The sequence below is a fragment of the Schistocerca cancellata genome, chromosome 2 (assembly GCF_023864275.1).
Source record: "Schistocerca cancellata isolate TAMUIC-IGC-003103 chromosome 2, iqSchCanc2.1, whole genome shotgun sequence".
Lineage (NCBI taxonomy): Eukaryota > Metazoa > Arthropoda > Insecta > Orthoptera > Acrididae > Schistocerca > Schistocerca cancellata.
In genome coordinates, this window is record NC_064627.1 from 395083367 (window position 1) to 395108167 (window position 24801).

The 24801-nt window shown below is 45.2% G+C and overlaps 1 protein-coding gene across 1 annotated transcript in view; it reads right to left on the minus strand.

Moving 5' to 3' along the window:
* Positions 1-24801, minus strand: part of LOC126145946 (uncharacterized) — a 131143-nt gene that overhangs the window by 15676 nt on the left and 90666 nt on the right. The window contains exon 4 of the mRNA XM_049915590.1: positions 8692-8854. Coding sequence (XP_049771547.1) covers positions 8692-8854 — 163 coding nt within the window. The remainder of the gene's footprint in view (positions 1-8691; positions 8855-24801) is intronic.

The window sequence follows — 24801 nt, forward strand, 5'->3', positions numbered from 1 at the left end:
CCCTGTCTCACTCCATTCCCAACCGCTGCTTCCCTTTCATGCCCCTTGACTCTTATAACTGCCATCTGCTTTCTGTACAAATTGTAAATAGCCTTTCGCTCCCTGTATTTTACCCCTGCCACCTTTAGAGTTTGAATGAGAGGTTTCCAGTCAACATTGTCAAAAGCTTTCTCTAAGTCTACAAATGCTAGAAATGTAGGTTTGCCTTTCCTTAATCTTTCTTCTAAGATAAGTCGTAGGGTCAGTATTGCCTCACGTGTTCCAACATTTCTACGGAATCCAAACTGATCTTCGCCGAGGTCGGCTTCTACCAGTTGCTCCATTCGTCTGTAAAGAATTCGCGTTAGTATTTTGCAGCTGTGACTTATTAAACTGATAGTTCGATAATTTTCACATCTGTCAACACCTGCTTTCTTTGGGATTGGAATAATTATATTCTTCTTGAAGTCTGAGGGTATTTCGCCTGTCTCATACATCTTGCTCACCAGATGGTAGAGTTTGGTCAGGACTGGCTCTCCCAAGGTCGTCAGTTGTTACAATGGAATGTTGTCTACTCCCAGGGCCTTGTTTCGACTCAGGTCTTTCAGTGCTCTGTCAAACTCTTCACGCAGTATCGTATCTCCCATTTCATATTCATCTCCATCCTCTTCCATTTCCATAATATTGTCCTCAAGTACATCGCCCTTGTATAGACCCTCTATATACTCCTTCCACCTTTCTCCTTTCCCTTCTTTGCTTAGAACTGGGTTTCCATCTGAGCTCTTGATATTCATACAAGTGTCTCTCTTTTCTCCAAAGGTCTCTTTAATTTTCCTGTAAGCAGTATCTATCTTACCCCTAGTGAGATAAGCCCCTACATCCTTACATTTGTCCTCTAGCCATCCCTGCTTAGCCATTTTGCACTTCCTGTCGATCTCATTTTTGAGACGTTTGTATTCCTTTTTGCCTGCTTCATTTACTGCATTTTTATATTTTCTCCTTTTATCAATTAAATTCAATATTTCTTCTGTTACCCAAGAATTTCTACTAGCCCTCATCTTTTTACTTACTTGATCCCCGCTGCCTTCACTACTTCATCCCTCAGAGCTACCCATTCTTCTTCTACTGTATTTCTTTCCCCCATTCCTGTCAATTTTTCCCTTATGCTCTCCCTGAAACTCTGTACAACTTCTGGTTCTTTCAGTTTATCCAGGTCCGATCTCCTTAAATTCCCACCTTTTTGCAGTTTCTTCAGTTTTAATCTACAATTCATAACCAATAGATTGTGGTCAGAGTCCACATCTGCCCCTGGAAATGTCTTACAATTTAAAACCTGGTTCCTAAATCTCTGTCTTACCATTATATAATCTATCTGATACCTTCTAGTATCTCCAGGATTCTTCCATGTATACAACCTTCTTTTATGATTCTTGAACCAAGTGTTAGCTATGATTAAGTTATGCTCTGTGCAAAATTCTACCAGACGGCTTCCTCTTTCATTTCTCTCCCCCAATCCATATTCACCCACTATGTTTCCTTCTCTCCCTTTTCCTACTCTCGAATTCCAGTCACCCATGACTATTAAATTTTCGTTTCCCTTCACTACCTGAATGATTTCTTTTATTTCATCATACATTTCATCAATTTCTTCATCATCTGCAGAGCTAGTTGGCATATAAACTTGTACTACTGTAGTAGGCATGGGCTTCGTGTCTATCTTGGCCACAATAATGCGTTCACTATGCTGTTGGTAGTAGCTTACCAGCACTCCTATTTTTTTATTCATTATTAAACCTACTCCTGCATTACCCCTATTTGATTTTGTATTTATAACCCTGTATTAACCTGACCAAAAGTCTTGTTCCTCCTGCCACCGAACTTCACTAATTCCCACTATATCTAACTTTAACCTATCCATTTCCCTTTTTAAATTTTCTAACCTACCTGCCCGATTAAGGGATCTGATATTCCACGCTCAGATCCGCAGAACGCCAGTTTTCTTTCTCCTGATAACAACGTCCTCTTGAGTAGTCCCCGCCCGGAGATCCGAATGGGGGACTATTTTACCTCCGGAATATTTTACCCAAAAGGACGCCATCATCATATAAACATACAGTAAAGCTGCATGCCCTCGGGAAAAATTACGGCTGTAGTTTCCCCTTGCTTTCAGCCGTTCGCAGTACCAGCACGGCAAGGCCGTTTTGGTTAGTGTTGCAAGGCCAGATCAGTCAATCATCCAGACTGTTGCCCCTGCAACTACTGAAAAGGCTGCTGCCCCTCTTCAGGAACCACGCGTTTGTCTGGCCTCTCAACAGATACCCCTCCGTTGTGGTTGCACCTACGGCAATCTGTATCGCTGAGGCACGCAAGCCTCCCTACCAACGGCAAGGTCCATGGTTCATGGGGGTATAGTTGTAAATTTCACGTATCTTTGAAAAACGAAGTTCGTCTAGCTATGAACTCGCGCTTCAGTTACGTGGACTCTCTGTTTAGTAGTAAGATATCTGACGATGGCCTAGGAAGCCGAAAGCAGGTTCATAACGAACTCCTAAATACAGTAAATATTATTGTGGAATATGCCGTGTATACAAATTTTTAATGTATCAATGTTCATCCAGCTTTCCGAAAATATTAATTACATGTTGTTTTTCCTTGCTCTTACATACGTCAGAAGTGAAAATATTCACGAATTACGTTGCCATAATTTATATATGTCATTTAACAGTTCCAGTTTTTACGTATTTCACCATAATTACATATCTTTACATTTTTTGTGTGCTGCCTAAAATTACACATCAGGGATTTTTTTTGCCCTTCACTTTCCCCCTAACTCTCAGTAGGCAACTCCTTTAGAAAACTATTTGAATCCAATCTACAATCAAAGTCGGAGACAGGAAGTAAATTGCCTTTAAAAGTCACTACTTCTACAATAAATCGTGGTTAATTGCATTTTGAGTTGAATTATGAAGGAGGTACTTCTGCTTCGTTTTCTAAGGGCAGTCCTCGTGTACTGATGGGCAGTAGCCGTCCAGCATTACAGAGGGTAGTTGCAATGAAATCACATGAAATCAACAGAGAGAATCACTCGTGAGTTCCATAGTGCTACGAGCAGTGCAGTTAGCACAGTTCCTGTTCGTAAGATGTTAAAAAGAGTGGACTTCGATGGGCAAGCAGTCCACATAAGGCATTCGTTTCCGTAGTCACAGTTAAGTGACGCTTGACGTGGTGTAAGGAGGGACGCTACTGGGCACTGAATGACTGGAAACGAATGATTTGGAGTTGGGAATTACGCTGTACCCTGGCAAATGCCTGTAGAACGTCACATGCCACAATGTACAGTGCCCACAATGAAGTACAGAAAAGATAACGGTACGGTATGGGGGTGTTTTTCGCTGTTAGCGTGGGGTCCCTTATTGCGCTTAAGAAATCTCTAAACGCGGGATGATATGAACACAGTTTACAATGTTCTGTAATGCGATATTTTGAACATAGCTGTACTACACCAACGGTTACAGAACAGCAGGAACAAAGGACAGCCAACCAGCTGCAAAAAATGGTGGTTTTCAAATAAACTTGGCCACGGTGTCGACGGATCTAAACCCGTCTTCTGCAGAAGGACAGACCTGCATGGTGAAATTGAAGGATAAAAAAATGCTAGTTTACGAGGTTTCGAATGCGTCGAGTCAGTGGAGATACTATTTTCTCAATAAGTTTGCTTACGGACGATGTTGAAATTGAAGGATTTCAACATCGTCCGTAAGCAAACTTATTCAGACAATATTACCCCTGCTGACTCGACGCATCCGAAAGCGCATAAACTAGCGTTTCTTCATTCCGCCATACACCGTCTTGTAACTACCCAATTATCGCCTGCCTGTCAGCTAAATGAGTTAAATGTCATGAAATCGATCTCAGTCAATAACGGGTATGACATGGGCATGGTAGATCACATCTTCAGAAAGAAAACCTCTCAATGTTCACCGCTGTGCAACGACCTTTCCTCCGACAGCAAAAAAAGTCTTATGCATTCCCTTTTTAGGAAATGTTTCTTGTGGGACTAACGTCTTCTAATGAATAAATGTAACTGTAACGTTTCTTTCTCTACAGACGATAGTTTGCAGAGGAGACTTCTGCATACTGTGAGAAATACTGGTGACTCGTTTTCCAATTCAGGTGTCTATAAATTAACCTGCGATTACATTGCCCAAACGGGATGAACGTTGGAACAAGATACAAAGAGCATCTCTTAGGTAAGAAAGGAGCTAACGCACATAACTCTGTGTTTACTGAACGACTACTGATTGCCTACCACATGCCGAAAAATTTGGAAGACACAGTTATTCTTCACTGAGATATTAAAGGGCGCAAGTTGGACCTTTGGGAAAATTAAAGAGATATAAACATCTTGAGCGCAGAGACCAGCTACAGCTTGCCTGTAGACAATTTTTCGATGGGTTCAAACCTATACTGTTCACAGAGAAATCTTCATACGACTGCCTTTAGACTTTGCGAGTGGTTCATTTCCTCGGGATTCTATTATACAATTTTCGTTAATGCAGCATCTTTTGTCAGTTTATATTGTACTAGGATATGAATGCCCCCCACTTTTGTCGTGTTTGCACTATTCAGAGACCTAGGAATTTTTGCTCTTTACTGTCTTCATGTTTAATAGCGTGCTTATGCACTGGTAGTTTTACTTCCCGTACGTTGATGTACTAGAGGTGATCTTGTCATTGCTGCCATTATGCTTGTAATAACGTACTTATACACAGACATCTCTATTTCCGTATGATAATGCATTGACAGTCCTATAAGTAGGGTATCTTAATTTATGCCAGTATATTGTAAGTATTTGTCTTTTTCAACATCTTATTTTACACTCGTTGATTTGCGTAGGATATTTCTGTTATTAATTTCAGTGTGCTGATGCTTATTGGCTGTTTAGATCGCCAAGCTCACATGTTTATCGGCGCATGCGTTTCGAGAGTTGTTTCCAGTGTCCACGCTCTCCACTCTCCCTCAGTCGGCATGTACACTATGTGATCAAAACTATCCAGACACCTGGCACAAAATGACTTACTAGTTCGAGGCGCCATCCATCGGTAATGCTGGAATTCAATATGGTGTTGGCCCACCCTTAGCATTGATGATAGCTTCCACTTTCGCAGGCACACGCTCAATCAGGTGCTGGAAGTTTTCTTGGGGAAAGGCAGCCCATCGTATTGCACGGAGTGCTGCACTGATGAGAGGTATCGATGTCGGTCGGTGTGGCCTGGCACGCAGTCGGCGTTCCAAAATACCCCCAAGGTATTCTATAGGATTCGGCTCAGGACTCTATGCAGGCCTGTCCATTACAGGGATGTTATTGTCGTGTAACCACTCCGCCACAGGCCGTGCATTATGAACAGGTGCTCAATCGTATTGAAAGATGCAATCGCCATCCCCGAATTGCTCTTCGACACTGGGAAGCAAGAAGGAGCTTAAAACATCAATGTAGGCCTGTGCTGTGATAGTGCCACGCAAAACAACATGAAAAGCACGACCACACCATAACACCACAACCTCCGAATTTTACCGTTGACACTACACACGCTGGCAGATGACGTTGACCGGGCATTCGCCATACCCACACCGTGCCATCCGATCGTCACACTGTGTACCGTGATTCGTCACTCCACACAACGTTTTTCCACTGTTCAATCATCCAATGTTTTCGCTCCTGACACGAAGCGAGGCGTCGTTTGGCATTTACCAGCGTGATGTGTGGCTTATGAACAGCCGCTCGACCATGAAATCCAAGTTTTCTCACCTCCCGCCTAACTGTCAAGTACTAGCAGTGGATCCTGATGCAGTTTGGAATTCCTGTGTGATGGTCTGGATAGATGTCTGCCTATTACACATTAAGACCCCCTTCAACTGTCGACGGTCTCTGTCAGTCAACAGACGAGGTCGGCCTGTACGCTTTTGTGCTGCATGTGTTCCGTTTCCACTTCACTACCACAGTGGACCTAGGGATGTAAAGGAGTGTTGAAATCTCGCGTACAGACGTATGACACAAGTAACACCCAATCATCTGACGACGTTCGAAGTCCGTGAGTTCCGCGGAGCGCCCCATTCTGCTCTCTCACGATGCCTAATGACTACTGAGGTCGCTGATATGGAGTACCTGGCAGTAGGTGGCAGCACAATGCACCTAATATGAAAAAAGTGTATTTTTGGGGGTGTCCGGATACTTTTGATCACATAGTGTAGGTACTAACATGGTGTGTTACTTTAAGCGATTGTTTTTACTGATGTTACAAGTCCTTGATTCTAGGGGCCTTAATTTTTACATATGGACATACAGACCGTTGCCGATAAATGTCATGTGAAAACAGTTTTTACTGAGTGAATTGCTAATGTGAAGTTGTAAGTACTACTTGCCGCATGTTGACACATACCATTTTGTTTGTGATATTCCTACACTTTCTGTAGAGTGTAGCTTCTGCTAGACAAGTAATACTGGTCCATGGCGTTTTCATTATAAGTTATCGCATTGTATGCAGTTCTATCCTTTGAAGAAGACTGGTTTAGATCCGTCGAAACGTGGTCAAGGTTATTTGAAAACCACCATTTTTTGCAACTGGTTGGCTGGCCTTTAGTCCTGCCATTGCGTAATGCGCCCAGTAGAGGAACAGATCAGAGACGATGTTTGTATCAACATGATAATGCATCCTGTCATACAGCAGCACATGTGAGGCAATGGTTTCTGAAAAATAACGTTCCTGGAATGGACTGGCCTGCCCAGAATCCCCACCTGAGCCCAACAGAACACCTTTGGCATGAGTAAGAAAGTCGACTTCGCTCTAGACGCCACTATCCGACTTCACCAGCTATCCAGGTTTCGGCTCTTGAGGAAAAATGTGCTGCCATTGCTCAATAGAGTTCGGACATCTCATTGTACGTGTTCCCAACAGTGCTCAATCCGTCATAAAGGCGAAGGGTGGACACAATCCATACTGATGTCCATTAATAAGTGTCCAGATACTTTTGATAGGAGAACGCACAGTATTAATGCGCACACGAAGAACAAAGCAGTGCAATCGTCTCAGAAGCATATGTTACTGATATCAATGCAGAATACGTAACTTCCACAACCGAATTTTTCCACGATGTGAGGCTCCATGCTTGATTGCGAACATTCCACGGCATAAACTTCAAGTGAATGAACAGCAAGCGTTTCTTACAAAAATATTGCGGGTAGTAGACTCCTGATTAACCGACATTAAGAAAAAAACTGAAACTTTCTCGCAGATTAAAACTGTGTGCCGGACCGAGACTCGAACTCGGGACCTTTGCCTTTCGCGGGCAAGTGTTCTACCAACTGAGCTCCCCAAGCACGTGCTTGGTCCCGAGTTGGAGTCTCGGTCCGACACACAGTTTTAATCTGCCAGGAAGTTTCATATCAGCGCACACTCCGCTATAGAGTGAAAATTTCACTCTAGAAACATCCCCCAGGCTGTGGCTAAGCCATGTCTTCGCAATATCCTTTCTTCCAGGAGTGCTAGTTCTGAAAGGTTCGCAGGAGAGCTTCTGTGAGGTTTAGAAGGTAGGAGACGAGGTACTGGCGGAATTAAAGCTGTGAGGACGGGGAGTGAGTCGTGCTTGGGTAGCTCAGTTCGTAGAGCACTTGCCCGCAAAAGGCAAAGGCCTTGAGTTCGAGTCTCGGTCCGGCACACAGTTTTAATCTGCCAGGAAGTTTCGTATCAGTGCACACTCCGCTGTAGAGTGAAAATTTCATTCAAGAAAAAAACTATTTACATTTTTATTACAAAAAAATTGCTGCAAATTTTGCTACGCTAGATGAGTAACTACCATACGTAGGTAGCCGTCGACGAACGGCCGTATGTGGACTCGACGGAGAAGAACCCACTGAGATCTTATTCATTTCCAACAGTGTTAGAAAGGCTACTCGACTTTCGCTGCTGTCTGCAGCAGAATAATACCCTCCAGTGATCATACCTCCGTGAATGCCTGATCAAAATTTGCACCATTTACGTCCTATGATGTGGAAATACCATTTTCCTCTTACAAAAACGTTCCTTCTGATCTGCGGCATTCTTTGACAACAGAGGATTTGGAGAAGTCTCTGACTGTTCATTACGCCTCAGAATGAAAGGTAATTCCTATGGCGACGGTCTACGGTCATTTTGGTAACTACATTTTCTTTTTCTGGCCCAGTATAGAGTTTCAAAATAAGAAATTAAATCATGGGTGCTAGGTATAAAATAATATAGCGTGATTCAGAAATTGATATTGAAATTGTCGTTTTATGTTAAATGTTTAATAAAACATTTTCTTGATGTTACATATTTTCTTGTACATTTTGCCCAATATCATTACGTAAATATTTACATATTTTGCTTGTTGATTGTACATAAAAATCTGGGCCCCACTTATGACTAATGCTGAGCTGTGATTAGCAGATCTAGTAACTGTAATGCAATTGGCTTCTAATCATTTTAATCTGAGGCAAACACCTTAATTATGCACAACAGACCCACTGTCCCATCGAATACCAGGCGTAGGGGTGATAAAAAAAAGAAAGAATGTTACTCGTTCGGTTAGCAGTTATACTTTGTGTACTTGTGAAAGAGGAACACCTGGAAATAGTAGTGTAGACTGTGATAGATGCCTTGTGGAGAGTAATGTAGTGGTGGTTTGGCTACTTACCTACGTTTTCCTTTTCTCTGATTCGGATCCGAATGTCGAGGCACCCTAGTGGTTTGTCGTCCTTGCTGAAGTAGGTTAGGAGCCGGAAGCGACCGTACGGCAGTATGAGGAAGTTCTCCAGCTGATGGTCCTTCATGGAGAAGTTGCGGAAGGGGTACGTACCCTGTAAACAAGGTCTGAAATCAGTCCACATGAAAACCTTCCAACTCCCATTCATCCACTGATATAGTAGTAGCTGTGTAACGTCCTGGTGTTATTTGATATTTGGTTCATTCTAAAATATACAAGCCCAATCAACGTGAAACGTTCTCCCTCAGTAGTGAAACACTTCTCTTTTAGGTCCAGAAGGCACTTTTTAATCGATTTGATCCAAATTTAGGTAAGCAATGTTTTCAGTAAGTCGAATACATGCTCGGAGTGAGTATGCCAACCGTGATGAGTGTATTGGTCGTTCGAACAATCTGAGGTACGCATGTTCCTGACAGGAAAGTAATGTTTTTCGTTTTATGTTCAAGTTCTTTTGTCTTTTTCCCACAAAGCTGACCCAGAAAACTTGAGCTGGTTATTCCCTTACTTCTTGTAAGGCAATTCATAAAAAGACCCAATTTTGGGCCACAGAAAAAAACTTGTCATAACCCTTTCCGTAGATTAAATCGGCGTCCCTCATTATAGAATAGTTCCAGTGATTTCCTTTTCATGATTTCGACATCAGCCTTTGATCGCTGATCTTCTAATATCATATTTTACACTTTTCCTGTGGTGCCACTCTTGGAATGTCCTTCAAATGGATCATCATCACGAGTCAGTACATTTGAATTCTGCTGCCAGGTTTTTGTCCACACGGTACAAATTTTGAAATTAGTTTTTAAATTAGAATCCCGATGAGCTAGAAACTTGAAACTTTCAACTTATCTCAGAACTGGATAACAGCGCAATTAACTCGCTTTAGTGTATGTTGTATGGCGTGGAGTACTAAGAGTGCTACTGCTATTTTCGCCATTCCTTGTTCCAATAGCGAAAGTTTCTCGTTAAGAACAGTTGCTGCTAAGGTTCCGTATTCGAATCTGTCTCATTTTTACCATCACGGAGTTTTCGAGGCATGCACGTAGGAGACGAAATCTGAAATTTACCGTGTGTGGCGTAATCTCATGAAAATGACTGAAATCGATTGAAAAAGTTTACTCACAGAAAACTATGAAGCAGAAAACAATTATTTAAATAAACAACTTTTTAATGTAACACGTTTTTAAAACTGACTAAAGAGTAAAAAATAATTTCTCCTGCCTCATACAGATACCTAAGCCCATAATACAGATAGTCCAGAAAATTTGTTCGAGAATTTTTAATAACTATTACCAGACTTATACCATATAAACGAAAAACGTGGGGCGCATGCAATAGTTAATAGCACAGAGTGCAGCGAGTCGTTCCCTTTTAGAAATATCACGCAACGGTCCACATCATTTGGAGCGCAAAACTGTTGTTACTGACTTATGTGAACTATTCATGCATCAGTTTTCTATTCCATGCGCCCCACGTTTTTCGTTTTACATTTTACAAGTATTGCTAGACCCATTCAAAATTCACACTCAAAAATTTTCTGAAATATCCGTAGGGAATTAGGAATCTGTATAGAGAAGGAGAAATGCTAAAACCATTTTTCAGTCCGTTATAATATGTTGTATTAAACAGCTTTTTCTTTAAATAATTATTTTTTAATGTTGAAGAATCAGACTCCTGCAGTATCTTCTAACGGATTTCCTTTGACGATGAATCGTTCAAATAAATAGAAAAAAAATCACGATGCCAATGTACACTCCTGGAAATGGAAAAAAGAACACATTGACACCGGTGTGTCAGACCCACCATACTTGCTCCGGACACTGCGAGAGGGCTGTACAAGCAATGATCACACGCACGGCACAGCGGACACACCAGGAACCGCGGTGTTGGCCGTCGAATGGCGCTAGCTGCGCAGCATTTGTGCACCGCCGCCGTCAGTGTCAGCCAGTTTGCCGTGGCATACGGAGCTCCATCGCAGTCTTTAACACTGGTAGCATGCCGCGACAGCGTGGACGTGAACCGTATGTGCAGTTGACGGACTTTGAGCGAGGGCGTATAGTGGGCATGCGGGAGGCCGGGTGGACGTACCGCCGAATTGCTCAACACGTGGGGCGTGAGGTCTCCACAGTACATCGATGTTGTCGCCAGTGGTCGGCGGAAGGTGCACGTGCCCGTCGACCTGGGACCGGACCGCAGCGACGCACGGATGCACGCCAAGACCGTAGGATCCTACGCAGTGCCGTAGGGGACCGCACCGCCACTTCCCAGCAAATTAGGGACACTGTTGCTCCTGGGGTATCGGCGAGGACCATTCGCAACCGTCTCCATGAAGCTGGGCTACGGTCCCGCACACCGTTAGGCCGTCTTCCGCTCACGCCCCAACATCGTGCAGCCCGCCTCCAGTGGTGTCGCGACAGGCGTGAATGGAGGGACGAATGGAGACGTGTCGTCTTCAGCGATGAGAGTCGCTTCTGCCTTGGTGCCAATGATGGTCGTATGCGTGTTTGGCGCCGTGCAGGTGAGCGCCACAATCAGGACTGCATACGACCGAGGCACACAGGGCCAACACCCGGCATCATGGTGTGGGGAGCGATCTCCTACACTGGCCGTACACCACTGGTGATCGTCGAGGGGACACTGAATAGTGCACGGTACATCCAAACCGTCATCGAACCCATCGTTCTACCATTCCTAGACCGGCAAGGGAACTTGCTGTTCCAACAGGACAATGCACGTCCGCATGTATCCCGTGCCACCCAACGTGCTCTAGAAGGTGTAAGTGAACTACCCTGGCCAGCAAGATCTCCGGATCTGTCCCCCATTGAGCATGTTTGGGACTGGATGAAGCGTCGTCTCACGCGGTCTGCACGTCCAGCACGAACGCTGGTCCAACTGAGGCGCCAGGTGGAAATGGCATGGCAAGCCGTTCCACAGGACTACATCCAGCATCTCTACGATCGTCTCCATGGGAGAATAGCAGCCTGCATTGCTGCGAAAGGTGGATATACACTGTACTAGTGCCGACATTGTGCATGCTCTGTTGCCTGTGTCTATGTGCCTGTGGTTCTGTCAGTGTGATCATGTGATGTATCTGACCCCAGGAATGTGTCAATAAAGTTTCCCCTTCCTGGGACAATGAATTCACGGTGTTCTTATTTCAATTTCCAGGAGTGTATTTCAGTTGATCATTTACGCGAAACACAAGACTACTTCACTAAGCAGAATAAGTCGACTTAGGCTTATATGTATCAGGCACGTGTTTAACAGAAACAAATTTAAATGATACAAATGGCGTCTTTCCGTAAGGCTAAAGTCTTTCATCTTATCCTCAAAAGGATTTTCTTTCGAAAGCTATCTTTCAGAAAACAGGTAAGAACTAAACTCTAATAGATTAAAGCCGCTAGAGAAAATAAGTTTAAGGACACTAACTTAAGAATAACTACGATAGTTATTTATTCGTTTTCATGTCCGGATTCCGTGGAGTCTGCCAAATGTTGTTTGCCACAGTCGGCCTCCTAGACGTACTAGTGTCCCATTTTTACAACATGACACCAAGTGATCTACGATCCGTGTTCCTCCATTGGAATATATAGTATTTCCTTCTTTGACGAACATTTGTCACCATTTAAGATTTACCTTGTGTTCCGAGAATTCATAATGATATCTGTGTATGCAGTTGAGAAAGGTCCTTGTGGGCTACTCCAATAGAAATTTTCTTTGAAAACGGACACCCACAAAAACATACATTTTCATATTAGGCGCATTGTGCTGCCACCTACTGCCAAGTACTCCATATCAGCGACCTCAGTAGTCATTAGACATCGTGAGAGAGCAGAATGGGGCGCTCCGCAAAACTCACGGACTTCGAACATTGTCAGGTGATTGGGTGTCACTTGTGTCATACGTCAGTACGCGAGATTTCCACACTCCTGAACATCCCTAGATCCGTCGTTTCCGATATGATAGTGAAGTGGAAACGGGACACGTGCAGTACAAAAGCGTACAGGCCGACCTCGTCTGTTGACTGACAGAGACCGTCGACAGTTGAAGAGGGTCTTAATGTATAATAGGTAGACGTCTATCGAGATCATCACACAGGAATTACAAACTGCATCAGGATCCACTGTAAGTACTATGACAGTTAGGGGGGAGGTGAAAAAAATTGGATTTCACGGTCGAGCGGCTGCTCATAAGCCACACATCACGCTGGTAAATGCCAAACGACGCCTCGCTTCGTGCAAGGAGCGTAAACATTGGACGACTGAACGGTGGAAAAACGTTGTGTGGAATGACGAATCACGGTACACAATGTGGCGATCCGATGGCAGGGTGTAGGTATGGCGAATACCCGTCGAACGTCATCTGTCAGCGTGTGTAGTGCCAACAGTAAAATTCGGAGGTGGTGGTGTTATGGTGTGGTCGTGTTTTCAAGTTTTTTGCGTGGCACCATCACAGTACAGACCTACATTGATGTTTTAAGCTCCTTCTTGCTTCCCAGTGTCGAAGAGCAATTCGGGGATAGCGATTGCATCTTTCAACACGATCGAGCACCTGTTCATAATGCACGGCCTATGGCGGAGTGGTTACACGACAATAACATCCCTGTAATGGACTGGCCTGCACAGAGTCCTGAGTTGAATCCTACAGAACACCTTTGGGATGTTTTGGAACGCCGACTGCGTGCCAGGCCTCAACGACCGACATCGATACCTCTCCTCAGTGCAGCACTCTGTGAAGAATGGGCTGCCATTCCCCAAGAAACCTTCCAGTACCCGATTGAACGTATGCCTGCGAGAGTGGAAGCTGTCATCAATGCTAAGGGTGGGCCAACACCATATTGAATTCCAGCATTACCGATGGATGGTGCCACGAACTTGTAAGTCATTTTGAGCCAGGTGTCCGGATACTTTTGATTACATAGTTTACTTATTTCTGATTTTAAACTACATATTCTTTTCATTTATGTAAGGCCATCTGCAAATGATCAGGATGCAACCAATTTAAGAACAAATTGATTTAATTACCAATAACCTGATTCGTCCCTCACCATTACATTAAGTCATTCACGTGATACTTGGATCATATAACTAATTAATAATCTATTCAACTGGCTTCCACATATCCCCATTTTGGTTCATTCGGAGCTCCAATGTGTACGTGGGCTGAACAGCCGCTTAGGGCAACAATGTCTAGGTCAGGAAAGGAACTCAATACGCCCTCGCTTCGCCACTTGAATGGGAGGAGTCGGAGGGGAGGGGTGCAGCCATCCGCAAGTCGAAGCTCATGTCAGCACCAAAAATTGTCGCTTTAAGTTCTGAGGCCAACACCATTTCCTACAGGCGGCTGGCGGAGGTAGGAAGACTCTGTTCTTGCCCACAGGTAAAAATAGAGCTTAACACTTCTAGTATCACACCCAGATCCGACCGAGCCCACTGATTTGGATCCACGTGGCATGTTTGAAACAAAGGCCATGACGGATTTTGCTTTAGGTTTCTGGAACTGTGCTCTTGTCTGCACTACCTTTCATAAGTCACGTGTGCTTCACAACGAAAGTGGTTACCTGGGTAGCAGAGTACACACAGAGCACACATGACTTTTTTTTATGACGGTGGTGTCATGTATCAATACCACCACATGGGCGTCAAGATTGGCTACGGAATTGCAAGTTTCCGTCATACGCCGACAACGGTCGTGCGGGTTCTGGCAGACCTAATGGTGCACGCCCGCTAAGCCACGCCTCCAGAGGCTCTGCCGCAGTATAGGATGGCTGGCGGCAGCTACTTAGCTGTCGTACTTGCAGCCTCTTCGCTATGGGACGTTACGCAGACGCCGACTAGTTGCGGCTCCAACACTATCGTTTGTTCTTTAGTTCAGAGTTGCTTGGTTGTTTAAAAAGAGGGAGGAAGGGACCAAATTGAGAGTCATCGGACCCTTGTTCCCAGTAAAATAAGTACACAAGGGAAAGAAGGAGAAAAAGGAGAGGTACAGCACAACAACAGGGGAAAGGAAGAACCAAAGGAACGACAGAAGGACAACCAATACTACCATGGACAAAACAGGAAAAGAAAACCACGGAGAGAAGCAATTAATAGGTGGGAGGGATTTAGTTTAGAGAATCTCATTCTTGTTGCTAATGTATAAGCTGGATACTATTTTCTGGCTGCATTATTTGTAATGAGAATTCATACACTTTATGAAATACGAGTTAAGTAAGTCCTCTGTTTACTGTCTTAACTTGTTCGCCAATCATTTCCGCTCCTGTCCAGCTTTCCTACAATGACAGTTGCCACACCATTCTGTAGCTCACCTCTCCTTTCCATTGCGCACAAAGTCGTGCACAACAAGAATCACCAAAAAGACACAGAGACTGGAAATATGAAGACCCGAAGTAGTTAACTGATGAAACATTCGTAGCTATGACAAAGATTTCACTGCTCTCCAGGAAAGATATTACGCTCAAATTGTACCCATAGTATTAAGTTCCCATATATTTAACAAGTCAAGGAACGGATATCGGAAAAATAGGTGCGATTATCTGATAGAGATGTATTCATCGCAATAAATAAGTCAGTATACATAGAGCAGACATGCAGAAAGTCCAAAACAAAATATTCAGAACATCTCAGAGTATTAAAAAGCAACAGCTCCCTTAGCACATTTGCTGACCATCTAAGGCACAGTCACCACCCAGCTACAACAGAAACAGATTTAAGACTACTAAAACCCTGCCCCAGCCTTTACAGCAAACTGACCATTGAGGGGAACTTCCACATACAGGAGGCAATAGCAGAAGGAATTCAGGTCATAAATGAATACAGTACACTCTGCAAGGGCACACTACTTAACACATTAAAGGAACTTTACAGAAAAGACAACACAAACAGCTAAAACGTCCACCCACCAACCACCCACACACACACACACACACACACACACACACACACACACACACACACGCGCGCGCGCGCGCTCGCGCGTTAAATAAATACACTACAGCCTGCAAAGCCTCACCATTTTACACGCTAAAGGAAGACCACGTAAAAAACAACACAAACAACTAAGAAGCTTTTACGACCATATTTCTGAAAATATGTGTTACATTTACGAGTGCTTCACAACACCACATCAGGATGCTGAGAGAAAAGGGATTGCCATACAAAACGTAAGTAAAAACGAATATATATGCGCGAAATATCGCGACAAACTACATTACGTTTAAAGTATAAGATGATAGGTTAACTCCCAACAAAACTTCTCATCAACATCAATTGTTGCAGATGACAAGCTACCTGTAAGAAATAATACGCACGTGGTGCTGGAAAATCACGCAAATCGAATGTAAAGGTATTAACTAAAAGAAACAAATCGTTGTTTGAACTAAATATTTCCGTAATTTTGTGATTACTTAGTAAAAATGTTCATATAACAGATTAAATAAGACAGATAGCCACAGATGATGGCACAGAGGTGCTGAAACATGTTTGTGAACGTGGAAAAAACGGTGTTTTGCATAACTGGCGGACCTTAACATCCAACAATGTCTAGTGAGATCGAAATTCGGACTGTGAACTTTTTTGGACGTGAGTAACCGACCCAACTGCATACACAGCAGTCATTAGTCTGGTATTGTCCAGAGATTGCGGTGCCACATCGAAGTTGACAACACGAACTGATACCTTAGATATTAGAAGGGCGCGTTCCAATCCTCAACAACGGGAAGCGTTTGAGAAGACCACTCCTCACGGTCAGCTTAGCAGAATCCTCATACCGAGTTTAATATAGTGTCAAGAATTCAAGGGCTCAGCCCAGTTCGAGACTTCAGCTACAGCAGCTAACATCATAGCGTAGGATAGTGACAGTTGAAGTTTCTGATCAAATATACTTTGTAAATGTTGCAGTTTGTACTGCAACAGAGCAATTTGTTACTGTGTGCATCAAGCAATGCTTTCATAGTCAACGAAAGTTGTAAATTATCAAGCAATCCTGAGTCGAAGCAATGTAACAAAGTTAAATAAATCTTTTATGCATCTATGTAACACAGTGAACTAGTAGTTCATGTGTTATAGTTTGATGAGTCTTCTGCCAGAGCAATCATAGCGGGCTGGAGTGGCCGAGCGGTTCTAGGCGCTTCAGTCTGGAACCGCGTGACCGCTACGGTCGTAGGTTCGAATCCTGCCTCGGGCATGGATGTGTGTGATGTCCATAATTTAGTTAGGTTTAAGTAGTTCTAAGTTCTAGGGGACTGATGACCTCAGATGTTGAGTCCCATAGTGCTCAGAAAAAAAAGCAATCATAAAACCCACATTATGGCAGGGCAAACGTAGTTTCATCTGCTCACAGCAAGTGGTGATGAAGACTGGGGCTTAATTTGCTCCAGTTGCCTGTCTGTGCATAAGTTATTGTTGTGTTCCGTCATCGTTGTGTGTTTACTATTTTTCAACATGTATGAGCTACCGTAGGATACGTCTCTCATCGATCTTGCACAGTGTCAGATGCAGCAGACAGGGCGCCTGCTACTCACTGGCAGACTACTGACGTCCTCATTACAGAAGCAAGCAGCACAGACCCCGGGAGCTGCTCCAGAATTTCACCCATACCACAGCCAGGACAAAGAATGGTCAGACTATAAGGGCGCAATTAGAGGCACACCCCTCGCCGCCTGCAAAATAATAGGTATGTAGCGCATTGCTTACTTTTACACTACTGGCCACACCAAGAAGAAATGCAGATGATAAACGGGTATTCACTGAACAAATATATTATACTAGAACTGTCATGTGATTACATATTCACGCAATTTGGGTGGATAGATCCTGAGAAATCACTACCCAGAACAACCACCTCTGGCCGTAATAACGGCCTTGTTACGCCTGGGCATTGAGTCAAACAGAGCTTGGATGGCGTGTACAGGTACAGCTGCCCATGCAGCTTCAACACGATACCACAGTTCATCAAGAGTAGTGACTGGCGTATGGTGACGAGCCAGTTGCTCGGCCACCATTGACCAGACGTTTTCAGTTGGTGAGAATCTGAAGAATGTGCTGGCCAGGGGAGCAGTCGAACATTTTCTGTATCCAGAAAGGCCCGTACAGGACCTGCAACATGCGGTTGTGCATTATACTGCTGAAATGTAGGGTTTCACAGGGATCGAATGAAGGATAGCGCCACGGGTCGTAACACATCTGAAATGTAACGTCCACTGTTCAAAGTGCGGTCAATGCGAACAAGAGGTGACCGAGACGTGTAATCAATGGCACCCCATACCATCACGCCGGGTGATACGACAATATGGCGATGACGAATACACGCTTCCAATGTGCGTTCACCGCGATGTCGCCAAACACGGATGCGACCATCATGATGCTCTAAACACAAACTGGATTCAACCGAAAAAATTACTTTTTGCCATTCGTGCACCCAGGTTCGTCGTTGAGTACACCATCGCAGGCACTCCTGTTTGTGATGCAGCGTCTAGGGTAACCGCAGCCATGGTCTCCGAGCTGATAGTCCATGCTGCTGCAAACGTCGTCGAACTGTTCGTGCGCCGGCCGTTGTAGCCGAGCGGTTCTAGGTGCTTCAGTCCGGAACCGCGCTGCTGCTACGGTCGCAGGTTCGAATCCTGTCTCGGGCATGGATGTGTGTGATGTCCTTAGGTTAGTTAGGTTTAATTAGTTCTAAGTCTAGGGGACTGATGACTTCAGATGTTAAGTCCCATAGTGCTTGGAGCCATTTGAACCATTTGAACTGTTCGTGCAGATGGTTGTTGTCTTGCAAACGTCCCCATCTCTTGACTCACGGTTCGAGACGTGGCTGCACGATCCGTTACAGCCATGCGGATAAGATGCCTGTCATCTTGACTGCTAGTGATACGAGTCCGTTGGGATCCAGCACGGCGTTCCGTATTACCCTTCTGAACCCACCGATTCCATATTCTCGTAACAGTCATTGGGTCTCGACCAACGCGAGCAGCAATCTCGCGGTACGACAAACCGCAATCGCTATAGGCTGCAATCCGACCTTTATCAAAGTCGGAAACGTGATGGTACGCACTTCTCCTCCTTGCACAAGGCATCACAACAACGTTTCACCAGGCAACGCCGGTCAACTGCTGTTTGTGTGTGAGAAATCGGTTGGAAACTTTCCTCATGTCAGCACGTTGTAGGTGTCGCCACCAGCGCCAACCTTGTGTGAATGCTCTGAAAATCTAATCATTTGCATATCACAGCATCTTCTTCCTGTCGGTTAAATTTCGCGTCTGTAGCACGTTAACTTCACGGTGTAGCAATTTTAATGGCCAGTAGTGTAGTCTAACATTCGTCGCACGGTGTATCAACTCTGTGTGAAACAGTACGCCAACATTTTTTTGAAGGAAGTCACGAATGACGATCTTGTGGAACTGACAGATGAATGAAATCCATGCAGCAGCTGCCCAGTTTAAATTTTTTCATCTGAAGCAGCAGCCTGCCCAGATAGTTAAACAGTGGATAGCAGAACTGAGAGGTCTCACCACACATTGCAAGTATAAATGTTAGTGTGGAATCAACTATAGTGACGTCATGTTACGTGTTGCCGTTGTTGAGAATACACTCCTGGAAATGGAAAAAAGAACACATTGACACCGGTGTGTCAGACCCACCATACTTGCTCCGGACACTGCGAGAGGGCTGTACAAGCAATGATCACACGCACGGCACAGCGGACACACCAGGAACCGCGGTGTTGGCCGTCGAATGGCGCTAGCTGCGCAGCATTTGTGCACCGCCGCCGTCAGTGTCAGCCAGTTTGCCGTGGCATACGGAGCTCCATCGCAGTCTTTAACACTGTTAGCATGCCGCGACAGCGTGGACGTGAACCGTATGTGCAGTTGACGGACTTTGAGCGAGGGCGTATAGTGGGCATGCGGGAGGCCGGGTGGACGTACCGCCGAATTGCTCAACACGTGGGGCGTGAGGTCTTCACAGTACATCGATGTTGTCGCCAGTGGTCGGCGGAAGGTGCACGTGCCCGTCGACCTGGGACCGGACCGCAGCGACGCACGGATGCACGCCAAGACCGTAGGATCCTACGCAGTGCCGTAGGGGACCGCACCGCCACTTCCCAGCAAATTAGGGACACTGTTGCTCCTGGGGTATCGGCGAGGACCATTCGCAACCGTCTCCATGAAGCTGGGCTACGGTCCCGCACACCGTTAGGCCGTCTTCCGCTCACGCCCCAACATCGTGCATCCCGCCTCCAGTGGTGTCGCGACAGGCGTGAATGGAGGGACGAATGGAGACGTGTCGTCTTCAGCGATGAGAGTCGCTTCTGCCTTGGTGCCAATGATGGTCGTATGCGTGTTTGGCGCCGTGCAGGTGAGCGCCACAATCAGGACTGCATACGACCGAGGCACACAGGGCCAACACCCGGCATCATGGTGTGGAGAGCGATCTCCTACACTGGCCGTACACCACTGGTGATTGTCGAGGGGACACTGAATAGTGCACGGTACATCCAAACCGTCATCGAACCCATCGTTCTACCATTCCTAGACAGGCAAGGGAACTTGCTGTTCCAACAGGACAATGCACGTCCGCATGTATCCTGTGCCACCCAACGTGCTCTAGAAGGTGTAAGTCAACTACCCTGGCCAGCAAGATCTCCGGACCTGGCCCCCATTGAGCATGTTTGGGACTGGATGAAGCGTCGTCTCACGCGGTCTGCACGTCCAGCACGAACGCTGGTCCAACTGAGGCGCCAGGTGGAAATGGCATGGCAAGCCGTTCCACAGGACTACATCCAGCATCTCTACGATCGTCTCCATGGGAGAATAGCAGCCTGCATTGCTGCGAAAGGTGGATATACACTGTACTAGTGCCGACATTGTGCATGCTCTGTTGCCTGTGTCTATGTGCCTGTGGTTCTGTCAGTGTGATCATGTGATGTATCTGACCCCAGGAATGTGTCAATAAAGTTTCCCCTTCCTGGGACAATGAATTCACGGTGTTCTTATTTCAATTTCCTGGAGTGTATATCAGGTACACGCATTCGCACTGCAGTTTTGAAACTGCGTGACGTTCATTTAAATATAGTGAAATCTCAAACAGAGGTTGAGTTTGACGCTCCTCGTATTTCAGTTGTTGGTTGTGCACCAGGCACTCAGTCTCATACGTAAGTAATTAAGAATAGTGCTTAGGCAAATAGAAATCACAGTAGAAGTAAAAACTTTGTCTCGCAGCACACAGTGGTTGTACAAAGCCTTGGGAGAAAATCATGCCCTCACTACTCTTCGGAACATGATTGGAAAGATTGTCCATGCTGTCATGGTCGTTGCTTACAATGAGGACGTGAAGTTCACGTACAAACTGTATGTCTACGAGCCAGGCAAAGTAAGACAGAACGTCTCCGTCGTGCTAGCAATCGGCAGCCACAGCTTTACTGTCAACAAACGTTCACGGTGAAGATCACGCCACTTATTCAGGTGCGAGTCGGCCTTGCGGAATTCTTCTGCTGCAATGTGCAGGCAGGTGAAAAAACTTTTATTCATTTAAAAATGTAGCACAAGACAATTATATTGCAGTTGGACACTGGTCCTTCTGATTCGCTGATAAAAAAGGCACTTATGCCAGAAGCGGTAGCCACCACTACAGCAGCCTATTTCTATTTTGTCTGTCTACAACGGACAAGAAATTACCGTCTTTGGCGTGTGTGGTCTGGCAGAAATTTTTCAGGGAGTGACAAAGTGTGCTTCATTTCATGTATTCAATTCTAAAAACGGAGCGAACATATTTGTGTCAGAGTTATTTCATTTGTTCAAGTTGTACATGCAGAACAGTGTGTTACAAATCAGTGTTTCTGTCTCTCTAACTAACGTTTCTGATTTGTGTAGTGCGTACAAGGAACTACTTGAACCAAGTATAGGAAGGCCAAAAGACTTTGAAGCGCACATCGCTGTGAAGGACAAGGCACAGGAAGTGCAAAGATGCTAAGTCAATGGGCTTATCAAACCCGTTTCTGTAAGCCAAGAAACACCACCCTTTTCTAGGCGCTTCAGTCTGGAACCACGCGACCGCTACGGTCGCAGGTTCGAATCCTGCCTCGGGCGTGGATGTGTGTGGTGTCCTTAGGTTAGTTAGGTCTAAGTAGTTCTAAGTTCTAGGGGACTGAAGGCTCAGATGTTAAGTCCCATAGTGCTCAGAGCCATTTGAACCATTTGAACCAAACACCTCCCTTGGTCAGTCTGAAGAATCCTTCAGGTGGTTTACGTTTGTTTGCTAAGGCAACATTAAACCCACGAACTGTAGTGGATTCTTTTCTCTTCCATGCCTAAAGGAAGTGATGGACAGATGGGACAGGGTAGATACTTCTCAGAGATAGATTTGTGGCAGGCATATGTACAGTTATCGTTGGACAAACAGTGCTTTGTGATAAACACTCACTTTGGTTTGTTCCAGTTTCAAGGACTACCGTTTGGAAGTGCTTCAACTCCTGCAGTTTTTCAATGGTTCCTGGAACAGTTTGCAGTTTGTACTAATTAGCTGGATGATATTGTTATCACGAGTTGTACCCCTGTGGAACTTTTAGCAAATTTAGGTTGTTTGTTTCAAGTTCTTTCTGGTGCTGGCTTAAAGCGCAGCAGGGAAAAGAGCTCGCCCTTTTGGGAAGAATTCGCAGAGTATAATCCACCTATATCTCACTTGGATGTGAATTAATATCTGATGGTGGCCCGTAACATGAAGGAGCTCCAACCTGCCATGGGCAAATTCGTCCGTTTCATAAGATTCATTCCTAACGCTGCGAAAATTGCTGCTCTACTTTACCGGCTGTACCAGAAACATGTCCCCTTTGAGAGATCCAAAGAATGCCAGAACGTATTTCAGCAATTAAAACAGACATTGTTAAACTGTAGACGTTTGATTCACTTTGACCCAGCCAAGCCTACCGTGTTATCTGTAGAGCCATCTTTCAACATGATAGGAGTCGCACTCTCCCATAAGATTGGTTCTTCTGATAGACTTAATGCTTTTGCCTCAAACATTCTTAATAAAGTACAGAACTACAATCAGCTAGACAGAGAAGCTTGACATTATCTATTGTGTTCCAAAACACCACCAGTATTTGTACGGTTCTATTTGCTGACAGATCATCAGCCTGTGACGGCCTTGTTCAATCGTGCCAAACCTGTCCCACCTCAGACAGCGCAAATATTCCAAAGTTGGGCTCTAAATTGTCTAATTAGCTGTACGAGTTCTTGTGCAGGCCAACTGCTCAACATTCGAACATTGACATGTCGGTACCTGCTTCTGACGCAGCTCTTTGGTTGTTTTGCAATACGTGTGCCATTGGTGGGCACGCAGTTTGAAAGAAATTCTCCATCCTGAGGAGTCATGTTTTGAAATCGATTTCTCCAAAATATTTCTCTCGACTTTCGGTATGTTGCCGCAGCAGCTGCTTCTGACGCAGCTCTTTGGTTGTTTTGCAATACGTGTGCCATTGGTGGGCACGCAGTTTGAAAGAAATTCTCCATCCTGTGGCGCGACGCTACTTTTCGCATCGTCATGTGCTTTCCGCTCCATCAGGTGTTATGCTGCTGCATGCAGAGAACGACAATGCGTCGGTTGTGATTCCTCAATCCCTACAGCGGGAAGCTGTGTCTTTATTGGACCAAGGTCATATCGGCAGGGCATGGACGCTCAGACAGAGCAAATGACCGCTCGTTGCGATGTTTGCGTGGAAAAACAGTGAGTTCTGGCACGTCCATACGGACCATGGCAGCGCATTCATACTGATTTTGTGAGTCCATTCTGGAACACGCGGTGGTTGTTAGTGGTGGATGCTTACAGTAAGCTTCCTTTTGTTGTGCGCATGACATACACCACTACTGCAAGTACGATATCGGATTTGTGTTTTATTTTTTGTCTTGAAGGTCTACCAAAGGTCATTATCTCGGACAATGGTCCACAGTTAACGTTAGCCGATTCCCAACAGTTTTGTGCCACCAATGGCATACACCGTGTGACCACTGCACCTTTTCACCCACAGTCTAAAGGTGAAGCTGAACAATTCGTTCGAACGTTCAAAAGTCATGTGGAGATGTTCCATTTCTCCAATACAGGGGTTCAGGCATTGAAAATTTTTCTACCTCTCTTTGCCACTGGACGGGAAGTAGCAGGAAGAATAGTTACAAGGTCGTAGTCACTATACACTATTACGTGACCCTACGGACACCGTGGAAACAGTTCGTTAGCAAGGTCGGACAAAGTTTCAGCCATGGGATGACGTCTTTTACAAAGTCAAAATGGTTCAAATGGCTCTGAGCACTATAGGACTTAACTTCTGAGGTCATCAGTCCCCTAGAACTTAGAACTACTTAAACCTAACTAACCGAAGGATGTCACACACATCCATGCCCGACGCAGGATTCGAACCTGCGACCGCAGCGGTCGCGTGGTTCCAGACTGTAGCGCCTAGAATCGCTCGGTCACTCCGGCCGGCTTTACAAAGTCGTTGGCAAGCAACAGCAATGAGAGCATGGAGTCATTAACAAAGCAATTGGGCCTTCTTGGTATGTCGTAGATGGTTCTGCTGGGCTACTGTGGTGCCAACAGATCAGTTATGCTGACTATACGAGTGTATCAGTGATTCTGCCACAGAATGTTTGCCCAGTGACAAGGACGCTGCCCGGATCCACACCTGCAGTCACAGCCATATCTCCACCAGTCATCTCTGGCATCGTCCACTGTGGTGCCCACGGAGGTAAATTCCCCAATGCCGGCACTGCCACTGACGTCACTGGCGTCGACTCCTGCCCAACTACCCAAACAGATTTCCGTGGACGAGCCACCCTCAGAAAACCGTCACATCTCAGCTGTCCAGCCGACCACAGTGTCTGCATTTGTGGAGCATACTGCGACTGGAATTTCAGCTGCTATTCCCAGTCGTCTTCGTGGTGGATGCTGGGGTGCAGGCAGTGAGGCGCCGTCGGCCGTAGTTACCTTCTCTACCTCATCATCTGTGTCCGCATTCATACGTCCCCCAAGCACCCTCCAGGAAAGAGGAATATGGTATCAT